Genomic DNA, 16,904 nt, shown 5'->3' with positions numbered 1-16,904 from the left:
GTGGTTGGTGAATACTCTGCAGAGGCCACAGCTGTGGGGAGCACGCTGTCAGTGACAGTTGGGCTACCTACAGAAAAAGCAGGTTTTTCACCGTCCATGTCTTGATCTATGCACAAAGCTCAATGAGCGGTGTGTATAGAGATCAGGCAATGCTGCTTCCTACTCCAGTCCCAGCGGTCATGTGATAGCTGGGGATTGAGTCTGTGCCTGCTGCTGGGTCTTAGCAGACCCACATCAGCTTTGTACAACCTCTCTGATGGCTGTATTCCCCTTGTAATCGTGGCCAACATGTCAGCTACAGTTACAGGAGAATTCAGCAATAAAGTTTAAAAAATGTAATGTTAAATGTGCCCCAAATGTTTTCTATGACCTTATAAGGGTGCACAAAGTGTTAAATAAAATAAAAAAAATAAGGAAACAGACAAGATAAAAAAAACACCATCACACGCTGCGTCGCAGTTTCTAACTCCAACCCCAGCTACCATAACCCATATATTAAAATTACCATTATGGAAAAGGGACATCATTAAAAAATAAATTATAATAATTACATGTTGTGCTATTAACAAAAATTTTTTAAACAAAATGAAAGTACTAAAATAAAAATGAAATAAAAATAAAGCCCCATGTATCGTTAAAAAAAAACTAATTACATAACCAAAAGGACAATAATTATGGCTTTCAAAAACACATGTACTAAAAAAAAAAAAAAAAAACAAGACTAAAAATATGCCTGATTAGGAAGTGGGGTAAATGGCTTGGTCTTAACTGGTTAAAGAGGACCTGTGACCTCTCCCAACATGTCTGTTTTAGTAAGTACTTGCATTCTTTATGTTAGAACAGTTCTGGAGCATCCATTCTTCTATTATTCTTACTAAAAGTTACCAGCCATTTGCAATAAAGGTCCAACTGGATGTTACCAGTTGGAGGTGTGCCCCTGTCTGTCAGTAGCCATTCAGTGCTGCCAGTTTTAGGCTGTGCAGGGACACACCCCAACTGGTAACACCCAGCTGGACTATTGCAAAATCTTAGCACTTCATTCATAATCTTCTAGTAGGAATAATCTATACTAGGAATAAAACCTAGAATTATAGGACATGATGCTTCAGAATTATTACATAGGGAATGCAAGTAATTACTAAAACACACAAGTAAGGAGGGGTGACAGGTGTTTAAAAGGGTTATAAAAGTGCGTTCACTGGGGTAAAATGTACCATATTCGCATAGTATGATAAGAGAGCCTTGTGTAGGTTATTAAATTATTTTTAAAGAAATGTCAGTATAGTGGACATGGCTAACCTTTCTCCAACTTTTTAGCGCTAATTTCAGTTACAATTTACACCAACTTGGCTTTGGTATAAAAATGTTTAACTTCTTGTAATATGCACCAATTCTACCACTCAGCTCCACTATGAAAAATGTGCCACATATTTCCACTGCCTGGACTAAGTTTACACAGTCGACATTCCAGACAGGATCAGTAAATCTACACCATCGGGTTTCTACCTTGGTTTTGCAGCCAGTCCTTACCTTGTCTAAGGATGCCTTCAGAAAAGTTTGTAGTTTCCCTGCACAGTGGGTGGGTAGCCACATTGCTGAAACAGTTGCCTCTTCACTCTTACAACTGCTAGGGGTCCTGCTAGTCAGATTACCAAGTACATAATTAAAAAGGGACATCATTAAAAAAATATTTTAGTTGCATGTGCTATTAACAAATAAAATGTAAAAAAAAAAAAAAAAGGAAAAACCAGACTTTTTTCATGGTTATAAAAAATAAATAAATAAAAAGTGCTAAAATAAAAATGACAAAAATAAAGCCCCATGTATCCCTAAAAAGACCTCAAACAAAAAATTTACATAACCAAATGGACAAAAATTATGGCTTTCAAAGATGAATGTACAAAAAACAAACAAAAAAACAAAAACAAAGGGCCTGATCATATATGCCTCTACTTAACCACTTAAGGACCACAGGTTTATACCCCCCTAGTGACCAGGCCCTTTTTTTACAAATCGGCACTCCACAACTTTAGCGGTTTATTGCTCGGTCATGCAACTTACCACCCAAATGAATTTTACCTCCTTTTCTTCTCACTAATAGAGCTTTCATTTGGTGGTATTTCATTGCTGCTGACATTTTTACTTTTTTTGTTATTAATCGAAATTTAACGATTTTTTTTGCAAAAAAATGAAGTTTTTCACTTTCAGTTGTAAAATTTTGCAAAAAAAAAACGACATCCATATATAAATTTTTCTCTAAATTTATTGTTCTACATGTCTTTGATAAAAAAAAAATGTTTGGGTAAAAAAAAAAAATGGTTTGGGTAAAAGCTATAGCGTTTACAAACTATGGTACAAAAATGTGAATTTCCGCTTTTTGAAGCAGCTCTGACTTTCTGAGCACCTGTCATGTTTCCTGAGGTTCTACAATGCCCAGACAGTAGAAAACCCCCACAAATGACCCCATTTCGGAAAGTAGACACCCTAAGGTATTCGCTGATGGGCATAGTGAGTTCATAGAACTTTTTATTTTTTGTCACAAGTTAGCGGAAAATGATGATTTTTTTTTTTTCCTTACAAAGTCTCATATTCCACTAACTTGTGACAAAAAAATAAAAACTTCCATGAACTCACTATGGCTATCACGAAATACCTTGGGGTGTCTTCTTTCCAAAATGGGGTCACTTGTGGGGTAGTTATACTGCCCTGACATTCTATGGGCCCTTATGTGTGGTAAGTAGTTTGAAATCAAAATCTGTAAAAAATGGCCGGTGAAATCCTAAAGGTGCTCTTTGGAATGTGGGCCCCTTTGCCCACCTAGGCTGCAAAAAAGTGTCACACATCTGGTATCGCCGTACTCAGGAGAAGTTGGGCAATGTGTTTTGGGGTGTCTTTTTACATATACCCATGCTGGGTGAGAGAAATATCTTGGCAAAAGACAACTTTACCCATTTTTTTTTATACAAAGTTGGCATTTGACCAAGATATTTATCTCACCCAGCATGGGTATATGTAAAATGACACCCCAAAACACATTCCCCAACTTCTCCTGAGTACGGCGATACCACATGTGTAACACTTTTTTGCAGCCTAGGTGGGCAAAGGGGCCCACATTCCAAAGAGCACCTTTAGGATTTCACCGGCCATTTTTTACACATTTTGATTTCAAACTACTTCGCACGCATTTGGGCCCCTAAAATGCCAGGGCAGTATAACTACCCCACAAGTGACCCCATTTTGGAAAGAAGACACCCCAAGGTATTCCGTGAGGGGCATGGCGAGTTCCTAGAATTTTTATTTTTTTTGTCACAAGTTAGCGGAAAATGATGATTTTTTTTTATTTTTTATTACAAAGTCTCATATTCCACTAACTTGTGACAAAAAAAAAAACTTCCATGAACTCACTATGCCCATCACGAAATACCTGGGGGTGTCTCCAAAATGGGGTCACTTGTGGGGTAGTTATACTGCCCTGGCATTTTAGGGGCCCGAATGCGTGAGAAGTAGTTTGAAATTAAATCCTGTAAAAAATGGCCGGTGAAATCCGAAATGTGCTCTTTGGAATGTGGGCCCCTTTGCCCACCTAGGCTGCAAAAAAGTGTCACACATCTGGTATCCCCGTACTCAGGAGAAGTTGGGCAATGTGTTTTAGGGTGTCATTTTACATATACCCATGCTGGGTGAGATAAATATCTTGGCAAAAGACAACTTTTCCTATTTTTTTATACAAAGTTGGCATTTGACCGAGATATTTCTCTCACCCAGCATAGGTATATGTAAAATGACACCCCAAAACACATTCCCCAACTTCTCCTGAGTACGGCGATACCAGATGTGTGCCACTTTTTTGCAGCCTAGATGCGCAAAGGGGCCCACATTCCTTTTAGGAGGGCATTTTTAGACATTTGGATCTCAGACTTCTTCTCACGCTTTAGGGCCCCTAAAATGCCAGGGCAGTATAAATACCCCACATGTGACCCCATTTTGGAAAGAAGACACCCCAAGGTATTCAATGAGGGGCATGGCGAGTTCATAGAAATTTTTTTTTTTTTGCCACAAGTTAGCGGAAATTGATTTTTTTTTTTTTTTTCCTCACAAAGTCTCCCTTTCCGCTAACTTGGGACAAAAATTTCAATCTTTCATGGACTCAATATGCCCCTCAGCGAATACCTTGGGGTGTCTACTTTCCGAAATAGGGTCACATGTCGGGTATTTATACTGCCCTGGCATTCTAGGGGCCCTAAAGCGTGAGAAGTCTGGAATATAAATGTCTAAAAAATTTTATGCATTTGGATTCCGTGAGGGGTATGGTGAGTTCATGTGAGATTTAATTTAAGTTAGTGGAATATGAGACTTTGTAAGAAAAAAAAAAGAAAAAAAAAATTCTGCTAACTTAAGCCAAAAAAATGTCTGAATGGAGCCTTACAGGGGGGTGATCAATGACAGGGGGGTGATCAATGACAGGGGGGTGATCACTCCCGTCATTGATCACCCCCCTGTAAGGCTCTATTCAGACGTCCGTATGTGTTTTGCGGATCCGATCCATATATCAGTGGATCCGTAAAAATCATACGGACGTCTGAATGGAGCCTTACAAGGGGGTGATCAATGACAGGGGGGTGATCAGGGAGTCTATATGGGGTGATCAGTGGTTCATAAGGGGTTAATAAGTGACAGGGGGGGGGTGTAGTGTAGTGGTGTTTGGTGTTACTTTACTGAGCTGCCTGTGTCCTCTGGTGGTCGATCCAAGCAAAAGGGACCACCAGAGGACCAGGTATATTAGACGCTGTTATCAAAACAGCGTCTAATATACCTGTTAGGGGTTAAAAAAAAATCGCATCTCCAGCCTGCCAGCGAACGATCGCCGCTGGCAAGCTGAAGATCCACTCGCTTACCTTCCGATCCTGTGAACGCGCGCGCCTGTGTGCGCGCGTTCACAGGAAATCTCGGCTCACGCGAGATGACGCCAATCGGCGTTAGTGTAGCCTGGGAGAGCCGCCGCAATGACGCCTTTCGGCATTAGCGTAGCGGCAAGAGGTTAAAGGGAACCTGTCACCGGGATTTTGGGTATAGAGCTGAGGACATGGGTTGCTAGATGGCCGCTAGCACATGCGCAATACGCAGTCCCCATAGCTCTGTGTGCTTTCATTGCATAAAAAAAACGATTTGATACGTATGCAAATTAACTTGAGATGAGTCCTGTCCCTGACTCATCTCAGGTTAATTTGCATACGTATCAAATCGTTTTTTTTTATGCAATGAAAGCACACAGAGCTATGGGGACTGGGTATTGCGCATGTGCTAGCGGCCATCTAGCAACCCATGTCCTCAGCTCTATACACAAAATCCCGGTGACAGGTTCCCTTTAAGTAGAGGCATATATGATCAGAAGGAAGTGAGTCTGCAGCTAATCAGCAGGAGGAGAATTTCTGTTCTAATAGACAGTAGAAGCAGGTGAAAGGTCACCGACGGACCGCCCCTAGCTGCTACAGAAAGGGCGGCCAACAATTTGACACAGGAAGAGACTAGAAGCATGAATTTGGTAATATTAACAAGCCTGCTTTTATTTAATTAATATACAATTTTCATACATTGTACACAAAAATGAGCAAATGTCAAGTTGCTAATTCACTCACTTATCTGAAAATGGAAGATGTGGAAGTGATGTTAACAGATCTATAGAGAAACACACATCCTTTTCTCTCTTCCGGTCTCTAGTCTAACGTCATGACATCTAAGTGTGACCATATCTGCCCCCCATCGAAGGCTAGCTTTAGGGTCCTTTTTACATGGGTAGGTATTATCCCTGGTAGGGAGCACCAGGAATCGATGATAAAGCATGTCGATCAAGGCTCATTACCAGCAGCAATTATAGTATGGGGATGAAGGATCGTTGATAGGGTTGTTTGGCCCTATAGTGTTCATTAGTCGGCAGCACATCTCTTTACATGAGGAGATGTGCTGACGGAAAACAAATATTTTTAGCAAGTTGGCATGGGGCAATAATTGGGAAGAAGCGTTGTTCATTCCCGACCAGTGGCCCATGTAAAAAGGGCCCCTAACCCCGTCTAAAACCAGCGTTCAATGGTCACTGATATACTCCCATCAAGCAGGAGTTTCTTTTTTCTTTCCATGGGCCCATTAACAGATGCAGAAGTCTACACTTGTGGGTTATTGACCTAAAGTATTGCTTTGTCTCATGAACATGTATGAATAAAAGAAATGCAGCATTTTTTTTTGTATTGGAAGGCTGTGGTTTAGTTTTTTTTTCTTTTTACAGAAACAAAACAATGAAAACTTCTATATAGACACTATGTCAAGAATGGGCAGTGATGACATATTATAATAGAATGAGTGGTCGGAGTGGCCTTTTCAGTCCATCTGAAAATAGGATTTCTCAGGAAGACTGCGCTATAGAATAGCCCTTCCAGTGTGGAGAGATACATATTATATAGGTGCTTACAAGAACACACTGCAGCCACACTTCTTCATAAGCAATGTTGGGTCGCCTCTCCTCCCAGAACCCTTGCACTGGGTGAAGGGTCTACACAACCATGCTTAGCTCAGGCAAGCTTCCGTCCTTGAGGTCTATGCCGCTGACCCCCGCACTCGAGCAAAACTCAGACAAATAACTGTATCCTCTCTCGAATGCCCTGCCTACAAATTGGGCAAGAGGTTAGGGATGTGCTGCATTCTGCGCAGGAGCCATGTCCGCACTGGAACACCAACTTGATGTGACTGTCAATGCAGATCGGGCAGGTCATCCTTTCCTCCATTTGGCGATATCGGTTTTGTAGCTCTTCCATCATCTTGCGATCTGATGCTTCTAAGCTGGGAACACTGTCGACTTCTGTACTGTCTACAAAGGAATACAGGGAAAACAAATTGGTATTTGCACACTTATAGAAAATGTGTCACCAGATAGTAAAATCCAAAGTCATTATGTTGACATGGCCAACATTTCGCCATCTATTCCCCATATTGCTACAAGACTGATAGGCCGTGAACAAGGTCCGGGCTGGACCAAAACGCTGTCCATGTCAGCAATGATTTTGGATGGAATAAAAACCTGAAAGCATTTCAATTCCTCTCCGAGTGCTGTGATACTTTATAGTATAATTTCCTGGGTGGCTGCCCCATCATTGAGCCCCGGGACCTAATCACTAACATGGAGTGCCAACCATTCTCCTTTCTCTTTACCAGATAGTAACACATATCCTTTTTTTCTAATCTCTTTATTTTCTGATTACAGATTTATTTATTTTTTCATTCTGGAGGGACCTCCTTGATTTCTAGGGTAGGTTTTTCTAGGCATGCTCTGTGACCTGCGCAGAGTCAATGGACAAAGAAAGATGAGATAAGCTTTGACAATCACTTATTGTGAGTGGTGGATCCTGTCTTATCTAAACACAGAGGTGATCTCATTATAGCTAGGATTAGAATGACATAAGCAGGTAACTGCAGTAAAGTGATCTCTACAGAAGTGGCGCCTATCATTAGGCTTAGTGGCCTGGGCAAAAAGTGCAGGATTTTATGGTGCTTGTTTAAAACGAGATTTTTGTAAAACTTACCTGTAAAATCTCTTTCTCGCTCTTCATTGGGGGACACAGAGACCGTGGGTATAGCTATGTCCTCTAGGAGGCGTTGACACTAGTAAAAGCTGTTAGCTCCTCCCCTGGCAGCTATACCCCCTCCAGCCTGGAGAGAGAGCTTCAGTTTGTGAGAAGCAGTAGGAGAAGCAAGTAAACCAACGAAAAAACGTGGAACAGCAACAATGCCAAAAACCGAACCAGGTTCTAACCAGCAACAGCCACAACTGTGGTCGCACAACAATACTGGGTGGGTGCTGTGTCCCCCAATCAAGAGCGAGAAAGAGATTTTACAGGTAAGTTTTACAAAAATCTCGTTTTCTCGCCCATATTCATTGGGGGACACAGAGACCGTGGGATGTCCTAGAGCAGTCCACAGGGAGGGAAAACCACAGACCCATGGAGCAAGCGCCCCTGCAGGTAACTAAGAACTGCCGCCTGCAAGACCAAGTGGTCCAAAGGCGGCTCCCGCCGAAGCATAAGTATGCATCTGGCAAACTTTTGTGAATGTGCGCAAGGAGGACAGTAGCCGCCCTGCACAACTGCGCGGCCGAACTTTGAATCCTCCGAGCCCAAGAGTGCCACCGCTCTGGTGGAGTGAGCCGTGACACCGAAGGCGGGACCCTGCCCCGGGTGCAGTACGCTTAAGCAAATGCAGATGTGCAGTTGCCACCCTGGAGGCCGGCAATGCCTTGCGAGGACCCTCCGTGATGACAAAAAAGGAGAGTCTGTACAATGGAAGGAACTGGAGGCTGGCAATAAATCGGCAGAGCCCTGACAACATCCAAATTATCTAACTCCCGTTCCCTAGGGGGTGAAGGGGAGGGACACAGTGATGGAAGGACAGTTTCTTCATTGAAATGGAAATCAGAGACCACCGTCGGAAAGGAATGAACGGGCCGGGGAACCACTTATCCCTGTTAGAACCAGGAGGTTCTCTGCAAGAGAGCGTCCCAACCCGGACACCCGTCTAATGGATGTGATAGCCACAAGAGAAAAACACCTTCCAGGACAGGAGTTGGAGAGACATCTCCCGTAAGGGTTCAAGGGGAGAATTCCGGAGCGCTGAAAGGACTAAGGTCAGATCCCAGGGCGGTAAAGGAAGACGGTATGGAGGAACCACATGTGCCAAGGAACCATCACATTGGCTAGGGAAAAGCAGAGACGATATGAGAACCACCGGCGGTGGAGTTCCGTCAACGACCGTGTATTAACGGAGTAACAACACTGCTTGACAGAAAAATTAGACTAGACCAAGACGAGAGAAAAAACTCCTGCCTTGAAGAGGAAGAATAGAAGGGGTGTTCCGTTCCAGAAACGAAACTCCATCAACAGTCGTGACAGCACCCCTGGTCAGCCTGGCGTGGTGAGTCTCGCAGTCTAGCCACGAAAGGTGCAGTGAAAAGGCATGACTACATCGGACTGACATGGCAGTCACTAGTCAAGTCATGAGAGGTAGTTGTAGATACGGGTAGTACACCCAGGACCAACAGGTAGGAGTTGGAAAAAACTCGGTCCGGAACAGGACTTGGAAGAAAAAAAACACAGAACCAATACCCTGCATCCACATAGATGAGGGGAAGTAGTAACTAAGGGGCTACCAAGGTTTGCGGAGTGGCCGTGAACCCTGAGCCAGAAAAGGAAAAGAAAAACGGAAGAAAAAAACTGCAGGGCGAAGCCCATTCCCCATCTGAGACTGGCACTACACCGAAGTAGCCACCGGATGAGAATGGCGGTGCCATACTCCGCCTAAGGAGGAGGCCATGCAGCGTACGCCACAGAACCTAGCGTTAGAAGAATTTGTCACCTAACGAAGGAGCCGTGCAGGAGGAGTCAGAGTATGTAATGGCTACTCCAGGACCCCCGTACTGTAATAGCCGCAGTGCGCGCGCCAGCCCAAGCTGAGGGGAAGACTAGAGGGATCCGATAGAGGCCATGGTACCATACAGCCTCAGGAAGGAGAGCTAACCTTAAACACTCCACCAGGGAAGGGCGTTAGACAGGAACAACCGTCAAGCCAGCGTCCGGGTAGAACTCCTACCTGAGGGAATGCCCCACTGCAGCGACTGCGAACGCTAGTACCAGCGTAAAAAACATCCGCATCAGCGGAGGAGAACACGCTGCAATGCTAAACCAGAGTGCCAGCACAACCACTTCCCACATCAGAAATGGTGGATAGGGAATATAGAGTCAGTGTAATACTCGACTTGCTGAAACGTAATCACAATATTACGTGCCATGGTGTATGCACTACATATTGTTGAAGACACATATTGGGACAGTGGAGGGCCATGGATATAGGGGACGCTAGGACACGAGTGACGCTGGGCAACCCCCTGAGGAGAGAGGTTGTCATACTCATCCCCTAAAACGGCACCAAGGACAAAGACACAACGTGGAAACGGCCACAGTATCCCTGGCGGCACCGAAATACTATGAGAAGAAGAGTACAGGGCACCAGCGTGTATCGATACTCGCTACGCTCCACTTGTAAAAGAAGCTAAGGCAACTATCACCGTGGCGTAGTTAAAGTGCAACATCCAAGATGTGTACTCATTCCCCACGGTAGTGGATCAGTCGTGGAAAAGGGCAATGTTGCAATTATCCCACCAATTAAAGGGGGTAATGCTTATGGCAAGCACTACACTAGTGGTAGTGCAAATACTTCACCATGAGGGTGGTAATGCAGTAATGCATCTAGCAGGAACTGAATCCAAGTAGAGAGAGTACGCCTCTTACGGAAAGGGCAAGGCATAAGGGGAGTCCCGTATCCATACCCCACCTACGTAAGGGGGTAAGACATACAGTAAACACTGAACCAGGGACAATGCCATAGCGCCACCTATACAAGAGGCTAATGCCTACCGTAAGTACTGTCCCCAGTGGAAAACAGTTCCCCCACCTAATAAAAGGAGGAACGCCTACTGACGGCACTGAAACAGTGCTAGTGCGTTTAGACCCCATAGAGGAAGAATATAACCAAGGGAGTACTGCATCCAGTAGTAGTGTAAATACTCCGCCTGAGGAAGGGGGTAATGCAGACGATAAGTACTGCTGTCTACCTCGGACGCCATCTTGGAAGATCACACCGGAATCACGGCAGAGACCGAACCACTGATCCCCCTTCAGACTGGACCTCTCCAGGGAGGGTGCGTCTGAGCGTGACCCTAGTGAGGAAGGGTGGGGGAGTGGAGGTGACCGAGGAGGAATATATCCTGCTCTGGCCCCACTATGTGCAATCCTGCCTCACAAGAACACGCCCATGGCAGCTGAGACTGCGCCAGTGGAATCTATCAACCAAATTACTTGGGGTGGAATGGCAACGTCAAGAGGCCCTCCATTGGGTTGCACAGGCAGTTCTTTGTTAACCAAACGACCTCGGAGGGTGGATTGAGAAAGTAAGGAGATCCACCATTGGATCAGCTTCAAGAGGAGGCTGACCAGGAAGGGTTAACTCCCTGAGGACCGAGGGCGGGGCTCTGCGAGCTACAGGGGGAGGGGAAGGCAAGGCGGGAAGAATTCGTGCCAGACCGCCCCCCTCCCCGAGGATGAATTGTGGGCTAGTAGGCTGCAAGCTGGGGTCTAAAGTTATGGAACCCGGCCGACTGTACAGCCGGAGCACCGAGGGCTGCGGGGACCACGGTGTATGACCGCGGCCGGACAAATCGGAATGCGCAGGTGGAAAGGTCCGGCGCGTACCACACAGCAGCATCGCTGTAAGCGAGGTAGCGCTTTTGAATGGCGCAGGAGAAATGCGCCCGCATGTGGGAGCGCGGTCCGGAGTGAAGGAAGGCCAGATTATATGGTGTCCGATCCAAAGCTGGCGTAAGCTTCCTGGAGCGGTGCGCACTTAGGCGCCTGCTTCCAGGGATGAATATCACAGGAGAGCAGAAGTTATCAACCAAACGACCCCTGTGTCAGCGAGTTGCGCAGGCACTCTGCATTTGTTCTCCACACCTGACCCAAGCGGTGCCCGCTGTATAATATAATAGTGCCTGGCCATTAACCCCCTTATGTGCCCGAATATCAACGGCACAGAGGGGGAGGGAAGGAAGACTGTTGGAAGCTGGGCTAGTGATAAATGAAGCCCGTGTCTGGCCAAAGAGGGAGTCTTCTTCCGTAGAACCCTTTAGTTTATGAAGGGGAGGGAGGGGGTTAACATACTCACCTAGTCCAGTGTACTCACCTATCTTCCTCCTCTTCTCTTCACCCTCTCTAAGTGGGCCCATAAGGTACCTTTTTAAAGCAGGGTCACCTCCTCAGCAGCTGGCACCGAAGTGGCAGGAGTCTGGTATGGCGGGAGGGTCTTCTTTTTGGCGGACCTAGGGGACCCCTTAGCTGGCGGGATGCAGGGGAGCGAGGCTGCCCTGGTCCACCTTGTCTTCTGTGGGGGAGGCAGCAGTGCAGATGACCGGCACTGGCGCAACTCGACCCCGGGAGAACAGGGAGGCGAGGCGTCCATGTTTTCCCATCTGAAAAAGAAGAAAAAAAATAAACTAAAATAAAAAATCTTCAGGAGATCCCTGCAGAGCAGGGAGGTCTTGCCTCCTATTGACACTAGAAAAAACTGAAGCTCTCTCTCCAGGCTGGAGGGGGTATAGCTGCCAGGGGAGGAGCTAACAGCTTTTACTAGTGTCAACGCCTCCTAGAGGACATAGCTATACCCACGGTCTCTGTGTCCCCCACTGAATATGGGCGAGAAATATAGATATTGACATGGAAAATTAAAAATAACATCAAAAATGTTTTTAAAATATGTTAAACATAAAAACGTGATTTAAACAATAGATCATTGTCTGATGACACATTCCCTTTAATAGCGAAATGGAGGTGAATTTCTAGTACTCTACTCAGTTTTCCATACAATGCTCTCCAAAGTGCTTTCACAAGTACTGACCAGAGCGTATATACAGTAGAAGGAGCCCATGTGGCTACTATGGGACCCTATGCAAGGGAGAACTCATAACTTGCACAGGACATTTAGGCCCCTATACACATTACGGGTGCTTCGGCTTCATCTTCTGATCAGCGCAGGGGCGTACTGGCTTGCACGCGGCATTGCGCTGGGTCAGCTGACTGGAACAGTGCTGCATATTACTATGTCTACCCAATCAACAGCAGCTTGATATAAAGTTTTATGGGAAAAGATTCAGTAAAACTTGTATTTCATTCATTTAAATTCCTGCTCATTCTGGGCTCTGAAGTCCAGGAGGCGGTCCTATCAGTGACTGACAGCCTTCCCTCTATGGCAGTGTATACAGAGATAGCTGTCAATCACTGATAGGACCGCCTCCTAGACGTCACAGCCCAAAATGAGCAGAGATATAAATGTATAAATTACAAGCTTTACTGAATCTTTTCCTATAAAACTATATATCAATCTGCTCAGCTGCTCCTGCTTTGTAACATGCTGCCTACAGATTAATTCAAATTTTCATAGTGATAGGATACCTTTAAAAGGTCTAAATCTCTGTAAGTAAAGAGAAGGATCAAATAATCAGAAAGAGGTTTTTCAAAATGCTGGAATATTTCTTTGTGTTGATCTGATGATCTGATGATCTGTCACATTTGCCTGAACTGCTTGGTACAATTCTGAATATCCAACCAGGCAGTGAAGAGTTAATACAACATATACGTCACCTTGTCTAATCTTCTTGCTGATTGATACTTGACACTTTATACATTTCTTCATTCTCCGGGAGCATTCTGCAATACAAAATCCAATGGTTTTTATTTTAGAAGTTTATTTCTGAATGTTAAAAAAGCATAACTCCCATAGTGGACAGTTTATTTAATGGGGTTAACCAGGTTTTTACAATTGATCCCCTGTCACATGGATAGGTCATCCATATTAGCTCTGTTATAGTCAGTCTCTCTGTAACCCTACGGATCAGTTGATTGGAGGGGCTGTGGCGCTTTTGTGAGCACTCAGTCGACATACTTTCTTACACTCCTCTTATCGAAAGAAGTAGGACCAAGCTGAGTGTGGCGAATACCGCACTTCATGGCCCCGCCTGATGTCAACTATATCGAGCTCACGAGATATGGTTTAGTCACTGGTTTCCAAGACGTGACGTTACGCCCTCCCTGGTAGCACGTACGGTCAGCATGATACAGTTTACACAGACGCCTCCTGTCCACGCGGGCACAGAGAGGCAGGGGGATGAGACACAGTGGTACACGCGGCCTCCGGTGTAACTTCACACTCGCTCACAAACCTGACAAGCTGAGAGAGCCTTTTCACTGCCCCAGTGAAACAGAGCTTTCTTAGCCCGGTAGACTGCCACCAGTTCCTCGTTTGATATAAGCCCGGTCCGCTAACGGGATTATATAGGGTGAGAAATCAACCCGCAGTAGCATATAAATATGCCGAAACACGGACGTGGGAATTCGTGGACCGAGATACAAGAACAGCACAAGATTAAATTATATATTTAATTGCCTTAAGGGCACACTAGACAATACACGATACACACAGATAATATGTATAGTGGTCGGATGTGCAAATACAGGTGGTATGATACAACAGAGTTAAACAGAGTAAGGGTCAGTTACCAGATGGATGAGTCGTCCATTTGGTTATGATGAGTTCTGGGTTGCTGTAATGCTTGACTGTAGTCACATGGGGGCAGTGATGTCAACAGTTTGTCGACTGTGCCTCCAAACACATTACTCAATGTGACCCCCTTCAGAGAAAAGACCCTGGCCTCTGGCCTGCATGGGCCTTTTCACCTGTAGTCGGTCACACCCCTCCCTCCCTCTGGGAGGAGTCCACCTCCCCTTCCTTGTCATGGTAGCAAAAGACCCACAACATCCATTATGGCCCATAGCTCCAGACCGGCAGGTCACAGGGAGATGGTTCTGGGACCAATGGGTCCGCCTGGGTTCCAGCTACAGGTGGAGACCAAACATGGCGCCGTTATTAGGTTCCTGCTGGGAGATCTCTGTATCTACCCTTCCCGGCACCCAATCTCCAAACTACGACCAGGGACATGTCCGTCTTGGCCCCAGTGTCTTGGCCCCAGTATCGCAGATATATAACTGGTTTATGCTTGTGATGGACGGGCAATTCATAATTCCTTATGAATCTCCGGCTCCATGATGTATGATGGATTTGAGTGATCTGGGTAATAGCCGAGACCCACTACAGGGGACTTTTCCTGTAGGATGAGTTGGCCTCCGTGCTGGCTGAGTGAGGTGTGAATTATACGCATGTGGCCTGCTTGAAGCCAGAACCCCTGCGGAGTTCACTCTCTCTGCTATCTCACAGGAAATGGCTGGAATTAGATCATAATTCCACATTCCTCACACTGAGATATCAAGCACTGCTGCTATGAAAAGTACGGCATTGCAATGTAAGACATGACAAGGCCGCAGTGCTCACCCAAGTGCTGCGGCCCCTTCAAACAGATGATCTGCAGGGGTGCTGAGAGTCAGACCCTCCCCACTTTAATATTTATGACCTATTTAACATAAAACCCCAGATAACTTATTTAAAGGTGTATTACAGTTATATCAAGTTATCCCCAATGCATAGGAAAACAGGGGCTATGTACCAAGTGGGCACCCCCAAAATAAATGGAACATTCAACATGCTCACCGTCACTCCATTCATTCTCTACGGGACTGCTGTAAATAGCCACACACAGTACTCACCAGCAGTCCCGTAGAGATTGAATGGAACAACACAGCGCATGCTCGACCAGCCGCTCCGCTCATTTCAGGAGGCCCCGCGGGTTATGGGACACCAATGGATAGTATACTTGATATAACTAGAATGCCCTTTTAAGTTAAAGGTGTATTCCTGGATTATAATTTTGATAGTGAATTCTTTGGATAGGCAAATTGGGGGGGTCCGACTATTGTTTACTGGAAACACTGTTCACCGTGCAGTCCAGTCCTGTTGAAGTGAATGAGACTGAGCTATAACATAAGGCACAGCCACTAACAAATATGTGACTGTATGCCTGGTAAACAATGAAGGGGAAGCAATAATGCCCTTTCAGCTAGTTGATCAGTGGAGAAGCTTGGATTCGGACCCAACCCATCTCATATTGATTGTTTAGCCTAAATATGGCCTATGAATACTGTAGTCCTGGAAAACTTCTTTAAGCATGATTATGGTATTCCTGTTAAAGGGAATCTGTCACTAGTTTTATGGTGTCCTAACTAAGGGCAACATTAAAAACTGACAGGTCTCCTTAGCAAAACGCTGGGTCACTTTAATTGACCTAGTTGTTTTGCCAAAATCTTGTATTGAGCACACGCCAATGAGCCCCCATATACATGAGCTCCTGGCTCTCCCCGCCCACCTGCTGATGATTCTTATGGGGAAAAAAATAAAGCTGTCAACCATCAGTAGATGGGCGGGGAGAGCTGTGAGCTCATGAATATGGGGACTCTCATTGGCATGTGCTGGATCTGTTAGGGGGTAAAAGTGAAGGCAGCAGAAAACTGGTGACAGATTCCCTTTAAAGAGCATATGTCTCCTCTTAAATGCCATTTTACAGAGAACTAATGTGCATAAAAATCATGAAACAATTTAAATAAAATTGCATTGCGATTTTACTCATCTTGTATGGATCCTCAGTTAGAGCTCATATGACCATCAGAGCTGCATTCATAATTCTGCAAATCTCCCACATGGCTTGCTGTGGTGATGTGTATTCTGAGAACGGTTGCGATTACTAAACATGCATCCATGACAACATTCTGGCTGCCTGCAGCCACCACTAGAGGGCGCTTACTGCAAGATGCTTTATCCTTGAGCTGTATAAATGTATGCAACAGATGTGAATGAGCTAAAGCTTCAAAATGGGTTCCCATCATCTCTTACCTTCACATACTATGCTGTGCTGACAAGGGAAGAAGCTGATGAGCATGGCCAGTTCTGAACACACAAGGCATTCGGAAGGAGTGGAAACACTTGATAGGCTGAGGTTGGTCATTGTGTTTGGAGTAGTATGGACTCTGCGGAGGCTGCAGCTAATGATGGAGGGATCAGTTTCAGCCTGTTCCCTGAAACCAATACAAAGGAGAACAATTAACAGCATTTTAATGGCCTCCCACTCCCAAAAACAGACTGACAGGTTAAAGGGGTATTCCCATCACATACAATGGGGGCATATCGCTAGGATATGCCTCCATTGTCTGATCGGTGCGGGGAGAGCTGTGGCTGGAGGACCCTGTTTCCCGGGGTCCGCCCACCACCAAGCGCTGCTCCCACGCAAGTGAATGGGAACGCACGCACGGCCCCTGCTCCCATATTCATTTATATGGGGCAGACGGAAATAGCTGAGCCAGCGCTCAGCTATT

At 45.4% G+C, this 16,904-nt stretch overlaps 1 protein-coding gene across 9 annotated transcripts in view; it reads right to left on the bottom strand.

Moving 5' to 3' along the window:
• Window positions 1-6,163: 6,163 nt before the first annotated feature.
• The window catches only part of MIB2 (MIB E3 ubiquitin protein ligase 2), a 127,174-nt gene continuing 116,433 nt past the window's right edge, over window positions 6,164-16,904 (bottom strand). For all 9 annotated transcript variants that reach the window (XM_040428106.1, XM_040428116.1, XM_040428154.1 and 6 more), the window contains 3 exons: window positions 16,426-16,607; window positions 13,230-13,295; window positions 6,164-6,859 (listed from right to left, as the gene is read on the bottom strand). In XM_040428106.1, the coding sequence (XP_040284040.1) occupies window positions 6,621-6,859; window positions 13,230-13,295; window positions 16,426-16,607 (487 nt within the window). In that variant the 3' untranslated portion in view covers window positions 6,164-6,620. The remainder of the gene's footprint in view (window positions 6,860-13,229; window positions 13,296-16,425; window positions 16,608-16,904) is intronic.

The sequence above is a fragment of the Bufo bufo genome, chromosome 1 (assembly GCF_905171765.1).
Source record: "Bufo bufo chromosome 1, aBufBuf1.1, whole genome shotgun sequence".
In the NCBI taxonomy this organism is placed as follows: domain Eukaryota; kingdom Metazoa; phylum Chordata; class Amphibia; order Anura; family Bufonidae; genus Bufo; species Bufo bufo.
The sequence above is the reverse complement of the archived record's forward strand: the minus strand, read 5'-3'. Positions and strand labels throughout refer to the sequence as shown.